The sequence below is a fragment of the Falco punctatus genome, assembly GCF_963210335.1.
Source record: "Falco punctatus genome assembly, chromosome: 4".
Classification (NCBI taxonomy): Eukaryota; Metazoa; Chordata; class Aves; order Falconiformes; family Falconidae; genus Falco; species Falco punctatus.
In genome coordinates, this window is record NC_137583.1 from 93,165,675 (window position 1) to 93,186,931 (window position 21,257).

Here is a 21,257-nt window from a genome sequence, read left to right on the forward strand (position 1 = left end):
CACCATACAATCTAAACATTACAATGGCAGATCATATATTCAGAACAAGCGAGTCAAAAGTAGCACACTCCCTGGGAAAGAGGGAGTCTCTTTCCCCTTTACCAGGCTAATGCAAGAGGTTCACACTGCATTTCCAGCTCAGATCCAGCGAGCAGAAGGCAGCTTTTCTGCCAGATAAAGCAGGCAAAAGGATCTAGTACAGCAACTTCCTTGCAGTCTCTTGCTCCTGAGCCCCCTTCAACTCTTCTTTCTTCTGGTGACGGGGAGGCAACGGACATTGTCTCTGAGCCCATACTGCGCCCTGCTTGTCTACACAAACAGCAGGCACCCTTGATTCCTCTCCAAAAACATTTACACACAGAATTCAGTTAAGTAGTGTATTACGGAAGCATAAGCTGCAGTGGACATTATTTAGAATGAGGGTTTTTTTGCTCATCATGACAAAGTAAAACCAGGAATTCCTGACTTTATAGAAATTCTCCTTTAGGAGTAGCTGTTCCCAACATCTGCCAAGCTTTTATATCACACGAGAACAGATGCAGCCACAAGAGTGTTTACTCTAAAATGACTAAACTGTGCAAGCAGGCACCAGCAGCTCCCAAGTTAAGCAAGTGTACACAGCACCACTCAGTGGTGAAAGAACAGCAGAGTCCACCGACATCAATGAGAAGCTCTAAGACCAGCCTGGTTTTTCGGGGCTTTTTTGGTTTTTTTGTTTGTTTGTTTTTGTTTTTCAAATCTGAACACAAACTAGATCTGTCTGTCTGACCTCACCTGCCAAATACCATTACAGTGCCTTTACTATACCCAGAGAGCTGCACCTCAAGGGCAGCAGAACCAAAGGCTGCTGAGCATTGGATGCATATATGGTTCCTAGTGATGCAGCCTGGAACACTGTTTAAAGGAGTGATCCAGCTTTAGTATCTGCCTGTATTCCAAAAGAACAGCAGCCTCTTGGCTCATGACTTGTGTTCTATGCAGACTTGGGCCATAAACAAATGCAACAGATACGGGAAGACTGCCAACAACTGAAATATAACTATCATTTTTCCATTCCATCAAACAAAACTAACTTGTGCAACTACATAACAGAACACAGTAACTAACAAACAGAAAGCCTTTTATTCAGAACAGATCTTGCATCTTTACAAGAAAGGCATTATTTCAACTTACAAAGTTAGCACCTTCATTAGCAATGTACCTTTCCTAAAGAGGAAATCCATCTCTTACCAAATGCCAATTGCAAGAGTGTATAAACAAAACAACCCACACCAAACCCACCCACACCCCCACAGCTCTACTATATACATATACATAACACGTCTTCATAGATGACAACTGTATCAATTTATACTTCAGGTCCTTCCCCTCCAGGAACCAGCTATAAAAGAAGAGGATAATTTTGCATTAGTGCCATACATTTGATTTCTACAAACCCATACTTGACAGTGCTTTACAACATTTTAGCACATGCAGAGCTCATGGTAGACCACCAAAGTGGTTTTTAGATTCAATATTATCTTCCTTTCCCAACAGAGGAAGTCAGTTACTGCCAGAGAAGCACATGCCAAAAACAATCTCCAAAACACACAGAATGTTTAACAAAACACAAAAGTTCCTAGATAACACACATTTTGGGTTTTTCTTTGTTATTCACTTCAAGGACATGATTCTGTCTAGAAACCCTACAGCTCATTTTCAAAGGAAAAAGAACATGTTTCCTTTCACGAAGAATTTCCCCAATTGCTGACTCTTCCCCAGACAGTCACTACACAGGGAAGCTGGAAAGAGGAAACCAACTTCTACTGCTAAGCAGAGCCCAAAAGCTTAATAAAGAGCCTGAACCCTTCTACAGGCAGCAAGGAGTAAGTCAGCACAGCATTTTCCTGTCAAGAAGGTAATGAACTGAGTGATAGAAAGACATACAAGAGGAAAAACATGAATAAGGGGGAAAAAAGCAAAGGATAACCATTCCTTTTACTGATATACTCTTAATAGTTAGCTGAGCACTTCTAAAGACAAAGCGCTTTGCTGCTTTCAGGACCGAAGTAAAAATAATTAAAAAAAGGTCTGAAGCATAGTCTTCCTGACATGGGGAGATGTGTCCCCAAAAAAGACACAAGATCTAATATATCATCTAGGTCTTGATGAAAATTTTTCACACTAAAGAATCACCAGCTTCGGCTTCCAGGGCAGTATACCACCAGCTTAACTGGATAGGAGTAATTTTACCCCACATAAGATGACAGAACGTGCACTACCCCTTAAAGGGTGCAGAACAATAACCAAAGAAGAAATAGGCTTTGAAATTAGGTCAAGACAGCACTTGCTCAGACACACAGTGAGGAGGTCCAAAGCAAGTAAGGCAGGAAAATGAAGATTATTCCTCGTTCACACAGAGCTAACTTTGACTCAAGTCACTCTTCATCCTCTCTTCCCACAAAATTACAAAAGCCTTTACATAGAAAGTCCAGACTTTGTAGCCATCTCTGCAGACAAGCAAAAACACTACTGTGGGTCTGCTTCTGTGGTATTTAGCATGGTGCAGAATTCCACTTAGGGATGCATCATCACAGTATTTAATTACTGTGTCAGTAATAATCTACGTATGTCAGGACATTAAAAACTAAAAATCATATAGCACTTCTGATTTAATATAATCCAACAGACCTCCAGATTTTTTTTCAGAGCATGTAAAGGTACAGCTCTCTGGGCATCACATGGTGTCATAACTACCAAATAACCCCATGAGCTTGTAAGCATCCAAACTGCTGCAAACACATATACAGGAACAATAATGGATGAAATGTAGATGTATTCCACCTACATACTTAAATAGGCAAACACTCATGACTTAAGACACTCTATGAACCAGCCTACAGAGTGGGTCACAAAGCCAGTGATTCATTTGCACACCTGAAGACCAGAAAAACACTCACCAAAGTAAAATTAGGGCCATGGTTTTTTTTTTTATTTTTTAAAAAAAAGCAAACATGACATGTACTAAGTAAAGCAATAAATCACTTTTCCAGCATCATTCAAATACACATATGCCCCAGAAACTACCTGAAAGTACCTTATGTAACAGAACTGCCTCGAAAGCTCACCCTGAAGTAGCTGAACTTGATTACTCATTGATTTAAGGGTACAGAAAATAAATGCATGCATATTTTTAACAACAATGACTTACCATTGTTATGTTGTTTCCATTTAGCAAAATCTGGTCTAGCTTTGTGATTCTTCTGCCCTCAGGTGTAATCTCACTGAAGCAGGATCAGAAAAAGTAAGTAAGAACACAGAACCAGGGACAACGATTCCAGTTTTGATTGCAGAACTAACACAAATATCTGCATTACGATGACAATTGTTGGAACACAACGCAGCGTAACCTTGACAGAGAAATTGACCACCTGGGTAAAGAAAGCTACCTGGCAAGTAAGAAGATCCACTGTATTTTTCTGCTCGGTACATAAACACAGGCTCACCCTCTACATGTCAGCAATTTCTTGAACTACCATCAATAATCAAACCAGGCTTCAAATAGCAACGTGGCATGACAAAGCAATAAATACTTATCCTTAAATCCGCTAAACTTTTAAATCTTTGCCTAGATCTTAAGGAAATGTAAAAGCAGCAAACTACTAGAAAGTTCAACACACAACCCATGCAAAATTAAGGGTATAAATTAGGAACCTGATTATAGTTATCAGTCATGCAACAGCTACTCTAAAATGTGGCTGTCCTGAATAGGTCACCTTCCTTAGTATTAAGTCCAAGATACAAACTATTCAGCTGGCAAGCATTCCAAACATTTATATAAAAACACTTTGCATATGTATCTTACACAGTATTTTTCCTCAAGAAGCCAAACATGAAATGGCAAATAGAGGCAGAAATAATACTTACAATTCCGTAACATCTTCTAACACCATATCTGAAGATCCACTTTCAAGGAAAACATGGCCCAGAATTTTAAAATAAAAATTTTAATTTTATACTTAACTGTAATTTTATCTATAAAATAAAAATATCAGAATAATACAGCTGATCCATACAAAAAGGTTCTGTCCAGTGAACCCTAGCCTCTCTAAAGCAATAAATTCATTCAGCCACCGTATAAAGCAAATGGCCTTAACATTTCCAGCAAAGGATACTGACAAAGTCATCGAATCCTAGAAGCGTCCCAACAATTTCTTTATCACTTTTCATCACAATATGAATGCGGGAACCTATGCATTTGTCCACAAGTTCTGTAAATAAAAGTTTTAAGGAAAATGGAATTCAGAAGAGATTGTTTCATAGGAGATACGTTTCCTAAACAAAAACCCTGATATTATGACAACAAAGAAGTAATTACCACGGACATTGGTTTAAAAAACAAGAACAAACAAACAAAAAGACTAAAAATAAGACTAAAAAAAAAGGGGGGGATAAAAGACATTTATTTAAAAAAGGTGTCCGTGCACCAATCGCTGCTGCCAGCGAGCAACGGGATGGCCGGCCCGCGGCCCCCTCGCCCCTCAGCCCCCGGCTCCACAGCCCCCCCCGGGCCCCTCGGCCCCCCCGGCGCTTCCCGTCCGCTCACGCCGCTCTTGGCCGGCCCCGCACTCGGCCGCCGCCGCCCACCCTGCTCAAGCTTCCCGCCAAGCAGCGGCGCCACCCCGAGGTGCCCGCGAACAGCCTCGCCCGCACCCCGGCCCCGCCCGGCCACAACGCGGGAGCCCCCGCGGCCCCGCACGGTCACAGCGCGGGTCCTCCCCCGCCCCGGCCCGAACACCGGAGCCCGCGGCGGCGCCGCCGCTTACCGAGCGGCAACAGCTGGGAAGGGTTTGTGGTCGCGTTCGCCGCCATCTCGTATCCGGACCTGACCAATCGCTGCCGCCCCGCGCGGCTACACAGCCTGCCGAGCAGCCCCGACGAGCCGATGGCAGAGCCGTCGCTCCGCCCCGCCCCGCCCCGCCGCTCCGGACCGCCCCGCGCTCTTCCTGCCTGTATCGGCAGAGCGGTGCAGTCGTGACAGCCGCCTGCCTGCTGTTGGTCGCGTTCAGGCGCGGCCCCTTCCTCTGCTCCCGCCGCCCCAGTCAGGCAGCGCTGCCCCGGGCCGTGCCCCGCACATCACCCGCCGCTCCCATCGCCCTCCTGCAGGGACACGGACCGCGCGCGCTGCAGCCACCGCTGTTCTGCTTGCGGGCTTGTAGCTCTGCACAGCCTGGCGCACCCTTCAGAGGGGCTGTTGCAGGAGGGGTGCCCAGCTGCCCTTTCCGCCCCCTGAGGGACCGCCGGCACCGCCCCGCCATGGCCGGGCGCCACCGGGGCTGGGGGGCTCCCGGACCCTGCCCGCGGCCAGATCCCGGCGATCCAACACCGGCTGTTGCCAGAGGAGAGGGAGAGTCAGGGCACCTGGCCGGTGCTATCGCTCACATGGGTCCCGCGGGCTTCTCCGGAGCCACGACGGGCAATATTAAATAATTCATAATAAATAATTAAATACTAAACACCTCAGTATTTAAGTCAATTTTAAGTATTTTACTGGGCTTTGAGTGGTTTTATTCTGTAACCAGCTATCCCACTTAATGAAGGGAATCAATTCAACACCTGCATTTCTAGAATACTTGGGGTTTGTGTCCTATGGCATTGAAAAGCATGTATTAACTATGCTGAAATGTCATTCACTGTAAGGCAATCTTAGCTTGCAGAAATACATGGGCTCTGTTGCTTGATAGATGTCTCCTGGAGTTTAGGTTGTGTTCTTGCAGCAGATAACATTTGCCAAACTGTGAAACTGCACAACAGTACATCAGAACTGTTCTTTTGTACAAAATAACGTTAACAACACAGACGGCAAGTTTCACAGGTTTCCGCATTTGTCTTCCAAGCCTACACCACATGTTACGGTGCTGCAGTCTGCACGCTGCGGAGCAACCCTGGCTGCAAGAGGTGTTCCCACTGACACAGAATCCTCCACCAGAGGATTATACTTCTACCCTCTTACCAGCTCTACCAAGCTGACAGGGGCAGACACACCCCTGAGTTCACCTCCTCCAGAGGCGCACAGTTGCACTGGGCTAAGTATTCACAAGCACAGTCACATCACAACAATTCCCAGGAAAGAGAATGTGCCTGTCAACTCAGGCCAAGGAAGTGACCTAGGGACAAGCTGCCCTCTGACCATGACTAGCGAGTCCCAGATCCTATTTCACTCCTGGTCACACAGCACCTTGGCAACAAGCACGCTATGAACATGGAAAAGGCATCTCGAGATCTCCAACATCCACAATGGTTTTCATTCCATGAAGATGGCCATGCTCGGTAGCACGTCCTCCCCACCTGCACCATCCCTCTCTGTCTCCTAAAAGCCAGTAAAGATCTAACCCAAAGACAAGACAAACAAACCTCTACAGAGCTGCTCTGCACAGTGGCCTTGGCCAAAAAGCACGAGCCAAAGGGAGGAAGGAAAGCAGGCAATCGCAGGGACACGACACCTTCCCCCACTACACCAGCGGATGCTTTCAGAGTCCCTATTGCCCTCTGCATTTCCACCAGCCATGTCTACAGCAGAGCACTGCAATGCCACAGCCAAAAGGGTCACGCTGACAACCGCTGGCACGATGGCAGCACAGGCACAGCCAGCCATCACTAGGGGGGCACGAGGGGGGCTGGAGGGCAGGCCCCAGGCCCCAGGGGCAGCCTTTCTCTCTGCCATTGAAAATGGGCACCCACAGTGGGGCCTTCTGGGCCTCATGGGTCCCAATGCATGGCAGCGGCCGTTGGTGACCTCACCGGCCTTCCGGTGCACCAGCGGGCAGTTGGTGACCTCACCGGCCTTCTGGTGCACCAGCGGGCAGCCCTGCGGCTGGCCCACAGCTCGCTGCGCAGCTGGAAACCCTGACAGCAAGCGTGCTCGGCAGGGGAGGACGCGGCCAAGCCAGACCAGAGCCCAGCGCCAGCCGGGTGAGCAACAAGAGGTTATTGCAACCCCTGAGGATGCAGCCCAAGCTCGGAACGGAAGCTGCACGACACAACGAGCAGCACCGATGCCAAGTGTGCCCGGCACGTGGCAGTTGGCCTGACAGGGAATGGCCCTGAGCCCATGCAGGTGGATCCACCACGAGAGAATCCACAGTCAGTGCTGGTGGATCCACCATGCCACGAGCAAGAGCCCATGCAGGTGGATCCACCGCAAGACCAGCAGGAGCCCATGGAGCTGGATCCACCCTGCACAAGCCCGAAGGGGCACCACGCCGCCGTGGCCAGGCTGCTTGGAGCACCGCAGGGCTGCCAGGGGCTCTCAGGGGCCCCGCAGAGAGACCAAGCGACGCCACCCAGGCAGCACACACCAGCCCTAGAGTGAACCATCCACACTGACACCGGGCAGGCTCATAGGAAGGTCACCCAGCTGTCAAGCCGCACATGAGCCCTGCTTTCCCACCCTGCACCACCACCCCTCATGAAGCGGGGCCATCTCCTCTGCCCTGAGCCCTGGGGAAGAGGCAATGACCGGGGCTGCCACCTTCTGTCTGGCAGCACCAGAGCACCAGGAGGAGTCCCTTGGAGGCTGCCAGAGACCATCAGAGACTGCCAGAAACCACCGCAGACCACCGAGGACAGCCAGGGACTTACAGAAATTGCCAGAGACCATCGGAGACCACCAAGGACTGCTGAGGACAACCCAGGACCACTGAGGACCGCCAAGGATGACCCAGGACCACCAAGGACCACAGAGGATGACCCAGGACCACTGAGGACCGCCGAGGATGACCCAGGATCGCCGAGGACCACAGAGGATGAACCAGGACCACCGAGGAGCACAGAGGATGACCCAGGACAATTGAGGACCGCCGAGGATGACCCAGGAGCATTGAGGACAGCCGAGCATGACCCAGGACCATTGAGGACCACTGAGCATGACCCAGGACCATCGAGGACCTCCAAGGACAACCCAGGACTGCTGAGGACAACCCAGGACCACCGAGGATCACTGAGGATGACCCAGGACCACTGAGGACCACCCACGATGACCCAGGACCACCAGAGACTGTTGGACTCCCCTGGAGCACCACCCAGGTTACTGGGGCCTGCAGGTGGCATTTTTGCAGTCTGAGGATGAGCAGGACAGTGGGGGGGGGGCTGTCCTCAGCCAGCTCTCGCCTCAGGCACCAAATACAGGGGTGGTGAACATGAAACCAGACCCACCCTGGCAGCGTGCACAGAACAACAACCCATCAGTACAGACGGCAGATGCCCCATCCCTGGGAACATTCAAGATGGACAGACAGCTCCTCCCATGGAGAAGCAGGCAACTTCAGTTCTGACACAAAGAACTTTTGCCAAGATCGAACAACAAACAACAAAAAAATAAACCCAATAAAATCCCATTTAAGAAAAAAAAAAACAAACCACACAATAAAAATCAGTTTCATAAACAAAAAAGCTCTATACTCTTCTTTTAGCACTTTTGAGAGGGCATGCACGCTCCTGTGTCCCGTCCTGGCCTCCCCAGGACAGGAAAGACACTGACATCTGCATTGCAGGCCCACGGGAAGCTTTGTCTATGTGTCTGTACAAGCTGCAAACCTGACCTAACTCCTCTTTGCTTCACACGCAGTCAGGAGCAACTGACACAACTTCAAGCAGAATCGGGCACTAGAGACAGGCCCTGCCTCCTTCCACATCGGTCTTTGGCAAACGCTACAACTCACACCTGCAGCCCACGCTCCACACGGCAGACCCCGCGCACGTTCACCCGAGGCACTGGAGCGTGCTGAGTCCTCAGGGGAGAGCACCCAGCTCTGGCCTCAGAACTGAAAGCAACATTACTGTGGCAGTCAGGGCACTGCAGAAAGGCAGACCACAGGCACAAAAGCTTGCTCCTGACTAAGCACGGTTCAATTACGTCTTGAAAGCGGCCCCAAAGACACAGCAGGAGCCGCGCGATGCCTCATCAGCTCGCCCCTCTCTGCCCTGTGCTCCATCACACACAGTACACGCTGGCAGTGGCATTTCTTCAGCTTCCTCACCTAGCTGCACAGAAAAAGGTGTCATCAACATACAGAGGAAGACACAAGTATTACCACCAGGGATGCTGACTGCCAGCTTTGGTGGTGATTTCCCACAGCCCATCTAAATTACTCGCGGCACTGGGCACAGTGGGGGAATTTGGTTGGGCTGAGTCACATGTAACCATGGGTTTCCTTCAGCCTTCTCTTCCAACACTTCCCAGTTAGGGAGCTTCCAACAACTGGGGAGCGTTCAAGAAGGCAGGAGCTGCAGTAAGAGCCTCAGGCAACTTTCTGGGCCATAGCTGAAAACAAACTCTAATGGCTCAGCACCACTCTAGAATCTGTCTGCCTTCAATTTCTTTAGTCCATCTTCAGACTATTTCTGTTGTTTGTCTTGACAGCCAGTGTGGGAACATAGTGTGCGCTACGTCTTTGTGTGTGAGACCCATTCCTGTCATTGCTGTCAGCAGGTTTCTATGGAAGCCGGTTCAGTTTGCTGCGGAGACTGGATGAAGCTCAGCACCTCCAGAGCATGGCTCCTGCCATCCTCAGATAAGTGGAAGGAGCTGGCCTTTGGAGGTACTGCCTTGCTCCCTGAAGTGACAAGAAAGCTGAGACAATTGCTTCTTCACATCAGGGAAGTGAATTCCAACAGAAGTGAGTTGGCAGAATCTCCCAGGAGACCTGTAGCAGAGTCAAAACCTGAGCCTGGGTTTCTCATTCATCCTCTTTTAGACCACTGTTTGTGGTAGCAAATACACTGTCCCATCAAAGTGATCACTTCCAAGAATATCACGGCTCTGCTAGGGCTTTCTAATGGGTTTTCTTGTAGGTCCCCTCAATGGAAGATCTCTCGTGGACTCATAGACTTTTTTATAGACCTGGCTGTGCTGCTTGGCTGAGTAATTATGGATTTGAATATTTCTTACTACACTTCCAGATGTCCTCTCTCATAGTACAATACATATTCCTTAAGGCCAGAGTCCAGGAGCCAGTCACACATTACATTCTCACGCAGAGAAGTTTACCACTGAGAAAAAGTTAATGTTATCAACTTTGCAAATCAAGCCTAAGATAACTTGTCTATGCCCTTTGTTAACTGCTGCAGAATTAGGGAAATGAACAATTAGGCAGACAGAGCAGGCTGTCAAGGAACAGGTCAGGAAAAGCAACTGGAGAAGAGGGAAACCTGAAGTTAATTTCTTGGTTTATTATTCTCATAGGCTGAACAATAACTCATCCAGTGGCCAATGTCGCAGCTTTGATTTTTTGTTTCTAACCGGTGTCCTGCAGACGATTCATGTGTAAACATGCTATGTGGCACAGTCCCACAAGCACAGTCTTCTGGTATTTTTATTACTGATTGCCATGATAAGACTCTGGCTGACTTTACATGTAAACATGTCCAAGCCTTGCATTGATCCCTCTGGAAAATGCCTTTCTCTTCTCTTTAGAATAATGACTTCATGGGTTTACCTTTCTTGCCTCAGAGAACCTGACATCATTTTGTAGGATACTTTGTCAGATGTGTCTTTGCTCCGTATCAGTGTTCACCTCAGAGCTGTACTGTTCCCCTCGCACTCATGGGGAAGGGACAGGGAAAAGGCCACTGGAGATCACTTGATCTCTATGCTAGGAGCCAACAGTAACATCTCTTGAAGTGAGCCACTTTGCTCATTTCATCCACCTGAAGTCTCGTTACTTTATTCTTATGGAAATAAATAGGGAAAACACTACAAGGAAGCATTTTCATTGGCTGATTCTCACTCAAGGTATAACACTCAGAATATCCATGTGCCCATCCTGGATGCACAGAAACGAACTTTTACAAGTACAGGGTGTGATTATGCAACCACGCACACACTGTTATGTACAAAAGAAGGCTGTCACCAAAGTCATCTCCATTCAGTCAAAAAACATTCCAGATTTCTCACCACAATCACAAAAGGAGTAACAGTGATTGACAAGGAGGGCTCAGCATTACTTGAGAGACAAAACCCCAAGCAGCTTTACAGACAAAGTTAGTATTGCATTAAAGGTCACTTCCCACAGCTGTACTCCAATACAGAGTTAAGGAGCTAAACATTTTCCAGATGCCCTTTTAATCCTGTACTTGATGGTAAAGGGCTTGTGCTAAATATACTTTGTTTCAATAAACTGCATGGAAATTATTAACAATGAAATACACTGCCAGAAGAGACATCTATAGCCGTATCTTGGAAAGCATCTGTTCACTTGGCAGTTAATTTTCTTAATTTGCTTGGATTCGTTTTTGTTACAGTTTCTTCATTTACTTGTTGATCACTTCCACAAATGGGATTAATGACATGAGGCAAGCAAACGGATTTTCAAATATTTAACAAGCAACAGAGGGTTGCTTAAATGGAGAAAGAAAGGTAGTTTAAGTACTAGTAAGCATCCAACTCTTCTCTCCTTGACTTAGCCCAAAAGACCTCTTTCAGTCTCACCTGCTTTCCTTATGAAAGCTGTGCCCATTTATTTTCCAACCGTAAAATCTAGCTCCAGTTTGCCACATTTCTTTCCTGAAAATACATTCCCTAATTAATGACTGAATAACACAAAAGCGATACAATCCACACAGGCATCTAGGATTTCAAAACCCACGGACCATCAGATTTTCTCTTACTAGTAATGTGAAAAAAGGAATGAGAGTTCAGCTCGGAAAGGCACTTCAGAATTTGCTTTCCAAAAACCATCACTGGGGCCTTTTGCTGAGAGAGATTTATCAGGTATGTCTACAAAAATCAAGTTCAGTTTGGACACACTTCAACAGTTGCCCAAAGCATCCTGCAGTACTGAGGGTCCTATTTTTGAGTGCCAGTCTAAGAAATCGGGGCTTCTTGGTTTTTATCTCAACACTTCAGGTCCAGCTAATGTCAGCTGATGTCTCCAGTGCTTCCCAAACATTTGCCTATGGGATTTCAAAGTCGCAGTCAAAAGCAAAAGCACACAAAAATCCACAGTTTTGGAGCTAGAGCACATCCAGATAATAGCCTTTATTCTGCAGGTGCTGCTTGATTCACAGCTACAAAATAATAAAGCCCTACTTGAGAGAGAACAACGCAGCAAACCAAACCAGTCCATATTTTTGCTCAGGCAGTTACAGTGTTTCTTAGAGATGGGTTAATCTTTGAAACTTTGGGTGTAAGCACATGGCCTCAACAGAACACACATGCTGACACTACAGAATCAATGAGAAATATCGGAAGCTAGCTTTGATTCAAGCAAAAACAGTTGACAGCTCCAAAGCAGACCATTTTCCTAAAGAGAGTATCTACACAGTGAAGCATACTCAATGAGCTGCTCCACTGTTCCCAGCAGACAGTGGCTCTAAGGCTGCCCTTTCTAGTCAGTTAGTTCTTTGCTTTTCGCCCACCAACATAAAAGGAAGCAGTAATTTGCTGCCAGTATTTGACAAGGCACTACCAGCTGTAGCTAAAAAAATAAACTAGATTTTTAACACCTCAATGCAGATTATTTTTTTCCATTCCTGCTTGCTGCCCACCATGAGACTATTTTCTATATTGGGGGAAAGAATTTCTCAGGCCACTTCTCCACAACCCTCACATTGATTGAAATCAGCCATGCAAATTCCCGAGTTGTATTCCTGGTGTTCAGATATAGGATCACATCATTGTCCACAAGTTGAAATAAACAGGAACTTCAGGCTAAAGCAGAGCCTTCACTGACCAGCTTGCTAAAAGCCAGGCCCCAGAGAAGGGCTCATTTCCCCACGTTAATATTAAAAAACCAATGAACTGCCTGCTCAGCACTGTGTCACAATTAGGCCTATGCAGGAGGCACCATGCGTCACGTAAGATCCCACAAGTTGCTTCCTCTCCCATGAGAAAGACCCACGGAGCAGGATTCTTCCTGTCTAGCACATTGGGTTATTTTTAAAGTACCACCCCCTGGAGTTCGAAACACCCATAAAAACAGAAAGCTCTCATCAGTTTGAACTGTCTGCTATTAGAAAGCAAATCATGGGCTGATTTTGGCACAGAAATCATACGTCGCATGAGGCTTATTTCAAATTACAGCTTCTTACATCACTTTGGCATATACAGTACACTGATTTATGCTCTTTGGACTGGGTTCTTTTTTGCATTAAGACTCATTTATAATTTCTAGGCATGGAGTGTCAAAGTAGATGAAGGTTACATTTATGCTTCAGGATGGACAAACAGCAGGCTAGCTCTACACTCCGTTACAAATGGATCTGTATGAAGGGTGTCTCTGTCAGACTTAGAAATTCGAGGGGAGTCAATTTCCTATTATAATCCATCATCACCAAGTATGGTCTCACTACCAGAGGTGAAAACTGAAAGCAGAAATAAGCAAGACAAACTCCTTCTAAAGCTTTTTTTTTGGTAGCAATACAAATACCAATGTGTAATATACAATAATGCATATTGCCATTCAAACAAGGCAGTAACAGTCCGTGGCGATACTGCAAGGTTCCTAGGCAGCCACCATGCTCATTTTTACCTCCAGTCATCCTTTGAGAGATTAGATAAAATATTCATCTCTTCATCATCTTGCAAAAGACGATACGCTACACTAACGTGGTGATTTTCAAGCACAGACCAGTCATTATATAGAATGGCTGAGTCTGACCTAGCATTTAAAAGAAAACATAGGAAAGGTTATGTTTCTTCCCTGTCCCTTTTCCTTTGATCAGCTACAGAGAATTAGTTCTATAGCATGGACAGGAGTATTTTAAGAGCATTTGTAATACTTTGTTCGTTGCTGTTATTCAGTAAAAGAAAAGTAAAGATCAAAACTCACACAAAATTGATTTCATCAATCGAGACTCACCTAGCCTCTCTGTTACACACTTAAAAAATATGCTGAGAGCTGCGAGAGACATGTAAACTTACAGCTGAATCATGAGGTTCTTTTCCAGCTCTTGCGCATGTTGCTCTCATAATAAAGCCTGATGGTACCCAAGGAAGCAATTGCAAGTTGTGTCCCAATATTGTTTCCAGAACAGCAAACTGGCTGTAAGCAAGATAGAACTGAGCTGCTTTCTGTCATCTGTGCGCTCGGCTACGCTGTCTGGAAGGGCAATTGCCAGTGGAACAGAGTAAGGCCAAAGGTACTTCATGCCTTAGTTTAAGCTCTAGGACACAGAGCTGAGACTGATGGATGGCTGAGGTGGTCTGACGACAAAGGTGTTGCTGGAACTTAATGGCACCAGAGGGTGAGTATGGTTTGCTACAGGCCCCACTCAGTTCTGCTTCCCAGAGAGCAGTGTATACTTCTCCCTCCTGTACTTTAAACCCTCAAGTGTTCAGTGTCACAGAAATTAATATTTCGGAAATACAGCAAATCCCTAATTCTTGCATGCATGAAGCGCAAGTAAGAAGTGGAGTGTGGCTTGGCCCAGAAGAGAAACAGAAACATCCTTCTACATTCCGTTCCCAAGCTTTCCTGAGCACGTGTGTGATTTAGCCTAGCAACATTTATCTATCTGCATGATTCAGCTAACATCCTCCAGGTATCTTACTTAGAGTTAGATGCAATGCATCTTAGAAATGCCCAGCTGTCAGTCAAGGATATCTACGTATTTTGTCACCACTACCAGTACACTCCCATTGTCAAAATAGCAAGTAACAATAACAAAATGCCCAGTTATCACTGCAACCACAGACTTCACAATCTTTGCATGCTTCGGAATTTTGCTGCCATCTTCATCTTCTTCTCTCTTCCACCAACCCAGAAGCCTTATAGAAGACTCTGAGTTCAAAAAAATACAGCGGTTCGGTCTAGTCTGGGAACAGCTAATTGCTGTCTAGCAATTTACAAAGCTCTAAAAAATGATGTCCCTGAACAGGTAGCGGTAAACATACACTTTGGCTGCAGGTGTGCTTTTCCACTCAAGTGAAAATAGTACATGTAGCATTGGTGTTCACCGATAAATACAGGTATTGTTAAATTCTTAATCTATGTAGTTGATATCTGATTCTTCAAATTCAATGAGAAAAAAACTGTTGAATTATAGTAGCTCCTCCAAAACTGTAACTCCGTCAAAATACGACACCCTGGACAGCAACTTGTCTTTGGCAGCTTTACACAGAAACATTTTGGGACCTTCCTTTTTCCTGATTATTAATATGAAATCATGCTCAGGAAGCTGGAATGCATGCATTCCACTGTAAATGGCTGAGCAAGACAAAACTAAATGCAACCTAAGGCAGTGAACTTTCCTCCTGTAACACTTCAAAGCAAAAGCTCCTGTGCTTTCCTAGGTGCCTGTGCCGTTATTCCCCAAAGGTTCCTCCCTCCATTTCCCAGCCCCTCATCGTGATTTACAATGGCCTCACCGTGTCTGGATATGAAAGTTGTTGGTGGTTCCAGTGTGTTCATAGTCATGGATGGCAGCTGCAAAGATCATAGCGAAGATCTCCAGCTCTGTCAGCCAGTGCTGAAAAGAGATTAAGAGCAATCAGATAAACCGTCATTTTCCCAGGCATTAAAGCTTTTGTCCTTTAAGGCAAGTTATCCCCTGCTGACAGTCAACGCCGCACATCATTGCCTTTCCCCTGCAGCCTGCCAGCTGTTGTAAGCAAACTTCTGCCGTTGATGCACAAAAGCCAAACCAGTGTTTTTCCTGAAGCTTCATCCAAATAAACTGAGCTTCAGCAAAATGTTTTCAGGAGCTAGTAAGGCTTAAGGCAGAGCAAGGGGAAACATGTGCCCTTCTTAAAGAGCACTGTGTGAGGAAGAGAGAGGGGAAAACCTCAAGACAATCAAGGTTCTTCAAGTGGAACTTGATGACACATGTGCAGGTACACATGTTCCACCACGGTATGTATTTTCAGCTCAGCTGACCTTTGTAGCAGAGCCTCAAATACAGAAGAATGTCACTAACTTCCAGTAGCTAAAAGTCATAGAACCATAGAATCACAGAATGGTTTGGGTTAGAAAGGAGCTTAACGGTCATCTAGTTCCAACCCCCCTGCCATGGGCAGGGACACCGTCCACTAGACCAGGTTGCTCCAAGCCCCATCCAGCCTGGCCTCGAACACTGCCAGGGATGGGGCACCCACAGCTTCTCTGGGCAACCTGTGCCAGTGCCTCACCGCCCTCACAGTAAAGAATGTCTTCCTAATATCCAATCTAAATCTATCCTTTTTTGGTTAAAACCACGTACCCCTTGTCCTATCTCAACAGGCCCTGCTGAAAAGTTTGTCCTCGTCTTTCTTATAAGCCCCCTTTAAGTACTGAAAGGCTGCAGCAGGTCTCCCCAGAGCCTTCTCTTCTCCAGGCTGAACAACCCCAACTCTCTCAGTCTGTCTGCATAGGAGAGGAGCTCCAGCCTTCTGGTCATCTTCATGGCCCTCCTATGGACTCCTTCCAACAGGTCCATGTCCTTTTTATGTTGGTGGCTCCAGAGCTGAACGCAGTACTCCACGTGGGGTCTCACCACAGTGGAAGAGAGGGGGAGAATCCCTTCCCTCGACCTGCTGGCCACATTTGTTTTGATACAGCCCAGGATAGGGTTGGCCCTCTGGCTACGAGTGCACATTGTTGGGTCACATCCACCAGCACCCTCAAGTCCTTCTCCTCAGGGGAGCTCTCAACCCATTCTCCACCCAGCCTGTATTGATAGCAGGGCTTGCCCCAATCCAGATGCAGGACCTTGCACTTGGCCTCGTTGAACTTCATGAGGTTCACAGGGGCTCCCCCGTGAGCCGAGCTTGGAGGAGGTGATCCTTGAATGTTAACCATCTTTCTTGGTGCCTCTTCGTGCCAGGGCTCTCATGCTACTCTACCAAGCAGATCCCTGAAGAGGCCAGAATCTCTTTCCTGAAGTCCAGGGCAGTGATCTTGCTGTGTGCCCTCCTTGCTGCCCTAAGGATTTTGAACACCACCATTTTGTGGTCACTGCAGCCAAGGCTGCCCTTAAGCTTCACATTCCCCACCAGCCCCTCCATGTTGGTGAGAACAAGGTTCAGCATGGCACCTCTCTTCACTGGCTCCTCCATCACTTGGAAGTTATCGTCAACACAGTCCAAGAATGTCCTGAATTGCCTGAGCCCTGCTGTGTTGTTCTCTCCAACAAATATCGGGGTGGCTGAAGTCATCCATGAGGACCAGGGCTCATGAACATCATGTGGCTCGTACCTGTCTAGAGAGGGCTTCGCCTGCTCAGTCTTCCTGGTTGGACGGCCTGTAGCAGACCCCCACTATAATGTCACCTGTCGCTCCCCATCCAGCCCCAGATGGAGCTCCATGCATTTGAGCTGGCTGCTGACCTAGAGGGTGAAGCCCCCTCCTCCCTTCCCCTGCCTGTCCTTCCTACAGAGCTTCTAATCCTTCCATTCCAGTCTTCAGCGATGACTGAATCATAAGGAAAAAGGGGCACAAAACCTCACAAGATGTACTTCTTGCTATTTATTTACCATTTATAGACACGTTGGAGAAAGTCCTGAGGGTTTTTTTTTTTCCTAATCGCCTAGTCGAAGCCTTATTTTTCAATGCTTAACTCGCTTCTAACTTAGATTTCTAAATGATTCAGAGGCTTTTAATCATTTTTCTCAGAGTCAATCAATCATTTTATATCTGGGTTTCCACTGGCAGCACACAAGGAGGGCTGTTAACATCAAGAGCATCAGAGACAAAGGTTCTGGGTACTATAGATGCTGTAAATATTTGTATGAAATGCTTAAACATACTAAATTTAGAGAAAAACTTTACCACAGTGGCTGCCAAATATTTTTGTAACAGTTCACTGTCAACCTGCAAACGTCTTGACAGACATTCATGTACAAACTGCCTTTTAATTCAAAGCCCAGTAAAGGCAATATGGTTTCATAAATCTATTCTAGAAAACTACTACAGCTCAGGGACCATCACTGGCCTGTTAACCACAGTGCAGGGGAAGCACAGGTAACGGGGGTCTGTACACAGCGACCTGTCTAGCTTTCTCCTGCCATTCACAGCCACCTCTGCGCAACCAATTACGAATTAAGCAAGTCTCAGTATAAACGATCTCCTTACATTAAAGATGCGGTTTGAAAATATTGGCCAGAGATATTTCGCACAATGCCACTGACCATAATCAAGGCAGCTCTTGAATTTTTGGGGTGGGTGTGGTGTGTGAAAGATCAAGAAATGAGCAGACACACAAACCAAATTATTTTCTCATTTCTACACAGTTGGTCCAGGACAGGAACGGACAGCACTAATGGTGGAGAAATCTGTGATGTTTCTGTTTCCAGGCATGACTTGTGAATAAGGAATGCTTTACAGCTGATAAAGAACATGATTTCAACATTCTAGCAACAGCGTCTGGCAACTGCAATGGAAAAGAAATGAAACTAGGGTTTCCAAGATACAAGTCTAGATCTGGACTTCCATTCCTCAACCATGTTCTGCCATTTCCCAAAAGGCGAGCGTGTGAATGACAGAAAAATAATCAGGCAAAAGCGCTCAGGAACAGGCAGAGCAAACCTACATTATGCACGCAGAACTACCACAGGGCATGCCCAGCTAGTCTGATGCATCCACTTCAGACCTTCAGGGCACCATCTGACAAGTCCCACTCCAACAGCATCTTATGACCCAAATCTTAAAACATCAGTAAGGCTGCGAGCTCTGCGCCTGAGGTCCTCTACCCCTTAAGGCATGTACAGGAAAAGTGCTAACTTGCATGCCCTACCAAACCATCACTGGCTGAACAAGTTTGGGTAAATGGGGGTTTTCAAATAGGGTGTAATACACCTGAGGAGAGATATTAAATATCGTAACAGCATTTGCAGAAGACCACTCAGAACACAGACTGGGATTACCGTTGTGAATAGTGGGTAAGAAATAAATCAGTGTAAGTAGCACAAAGTCAAAATAGGCTTGTGACTAACAGGAGGGAAATAGCAGGTAAGTAATTGCAACCTTTTAGTCCCTTTTATCTGCTACAACCTTGCAAGGCTGCAAACAAGATGGCAAAGAGCCCGCAGAGAACGGATGCCATCTCCATCAAAGCAGTGATATTACCATTTACTAGTCTGTGATGGATTTCATTTTGGGAACAGAGAGCTAGCTTTAAAGAACAAATTCATCACGAGCTATTGAGAAAGCAGCAGGACACCGTCACAGGTGAAAAGAATGAGGAAATGTGAATGTTTTTCATTTCTAAAGGGTTGATAAAAACAATCCAGAACCAAACCTTCAACTTTCTGCATTGATAGGGGGTGCGGGATAGAGCGGGAAGAAGGCATAAAAGAACAAGTATTGGCTTCTAGGGTGGAAACAAGAAAGGGTAATGAGGCATGATTCTCTTTCACAAACATACAGTAAATATGAAGAAGTAGCTACTAAGGCAAGTCATTGGCATGTAAACAAAAGGACTGATGCATATCGATGCCTACAGGAAGAAAGAGGAAGGAGCAGTCTTCCATTCTAACAAAACAAATGGATGCATTTCCAAGAAAATGCTACAAAGCAAAGAGAGCAATAATTAGCTTTTTTCCTTCCTCAGAGTTTATGGTCTTTTATTCAAAAGAAGTTATCATTTTCAGAGCTCATGATGATTAGTCTAGAGGAGATGAGGATCTCCCATCCCTTTGGTACAAACAGATGTGACAAAAGTCTCGCACTTCTGCAGGTTTACAAGTCTGCTGCAGGAAATAGTATCCTCTAATTCTTGACAGTATCACAGAAAGAACTAGCTAAAACCAACTCTATATTTTAGACAAAGACCAAGGAACAACTGAGTCTGCGCGAAAAGAGAAGGTAAAAAGTTCAGAGCAAGAGAGACTACCAAGCCTTCATCCCCCATGACCACCATGACCACCACCAAGAGGCACCACACAAGCGCAGTTGGGAAGGACTTATAGAAATGACTTCTTGGAACTAATGTTAATATAATATGAATTGGGGCTAGTTTATGAATATGTATAGGCGTATTTAGAAATCTTATGTATATGCAACACTTGATTATATAAATTGAGTCAAGTTGTTGCCCCAAGTGCGCACAGCTTTGGTGGGATTACCACGGTGGTGCTGCCCAGCGCTGAATAAACATACCTACTTTACAATCCGATAAGATTGTGGAGCCTGATTCCACAATCGGACTTCTCATATATATATATATATATACACATATATAATCCTGTATTTATTTTTTCTGTCATGGCACTTCTGTTGGAGCTAAGGAACAATACAAAATTGCATGCTTTATTGTTATAATTTGAGCCTCTGGATACTATGTTAGTGATGAGATTTTCTTTAAGCATTATTCCTGTATAGTTCTTTCAAAAAGAGTATTTTCCTCCCGGTTTCCACAGCGAATCTTAAGTATACACTCTCTATCAAATGTTGTTGGTTTAAATAACCAGAACTGAACTGTAACAAAGGTTAAAGAGGCAGCATGATCTGCGTGCAGTGAGATTAAAAAAAAACTTTTTTTTTAAATTTTCTCTCACACTACATTTGCCAGTGCTCTTGGACAAGTCTTCAACTGTCCTGCTACGGTATCATAATGTACACTGAGTAGTGATGCCAAAACGGCACAGAGTAACTGCTCAGAGACGAATTTTGTCTTAAAGCAGCAAAGGTATTTCTTTTGTGCAACGTTGGGGAGCTAGCCAATTCGCACTGGACAAACGAGCTACAAAGTTTTCAGTGAAAAGCCAGGTAGTTTTCGTGAGAGGTTACAACATCTTTACATATATATTAATTTGATTTTGACACTCAATCATTCCATTCATAATAGGTGGGTGGAACAGACCTTTCAATTTTCTTTGTTCAACGATTCCTGACTTGATGGTCTCCTTATCTCCTTCAGGTGCCCACCATACCTTTTCTAATTATTCAGAGTACATTCCTTTCTCAACACAAACAGCATCACCCAGAGCATTGTACCAAACTCATCCTGACTGATGTTTTGGTTGTTTTTTTTTTGTAAGACCTTGTTCTGTTTCAGTAGCATAACAGTTAGCAAACAGAAGACGCCTTAACTTGATTTTTCTCATTTTCATCCTTCAGCAACCAACCTGACAAACCTGGACCAAACCCATCCCAGACTTCATTGTGCGCTGCTCTCACCAGCACGACTTCACGCTGGAAGGACGCGGCCAGAGGATGTGCTGTCCTCTGCGCTGCCGGGGGGCTCGGAGCAGAGATTTCCTCAGAAAAGACGACGACCAGAAGAAGGAGAAGGCTTCGCTATTGGCCCCGCTCGCAGCCCCTAGGGCACCCCGTGGGCAGCGCCGCCTGCGGGGCCCAGGCCCG

The 21,257-nt window shown here is 46.0% G+C and overlaps 2 protein-coding genes across 2 annotated transcripts; both read right to left on the minus strand.

Moving 5' to 3' along the window:
• Positions 1-1,103: 1,103 nt before the first annotated feature.
• LSM5 (LSM5 homolog, U6 small nuclear RNA and mRNA degradation associated) lies at positions 1,104-4,958 on the minus strand. The gene is made up of 5 exons (XM_080383386.1): positions 4,806-4,958; positions 4,155-4,250; positions 3,907-3,934; positions 3,191-3,263; positions 1,104-1,381 (listed from the first exon to the last, which is right to left on the minus strand). Exons 1-5 carry the CDS (start codon positions 4,849-4,851, stop codon positions 1,349-1,351), a joined length of 276 nt encoding a protein of 91 aa, XP_080239512.1. The 5' UTR covers positions 4,852-4,958; the 3' UTR covers positions 1,104-1,348.
• Positions 4,959-12,494: 7,536 nt separating this feature from the next.
• LOC308062224 (dual specificity calcium/calmodulin-dependent 3',5'-cyclic nucleotide phosphodiesterase 1A-like) lies at positions 12,495-21,208 on the minus strand. Its single transcript, XM_080383387.1, has 3 exons — positions 21,020-21,208; positions 15,347-15,447; positions 12,495-13,637 (listed from the first exon to the last, which is right to left on the minus strand). Exons 1-3 carry the CDS (start codon positions 21,053-21,055, stop codon positions 13,505-13,507), a joined length of 270 nt encoding a protein of 89 aa, XP_080239513.1. The 5' UTR covers positions 21,056-21,208; the 3' UTR covers positions 12,495-13,504.
• Between the last annotated feature and the right edge of the window lie 49 nt (positions 21,209-21,257).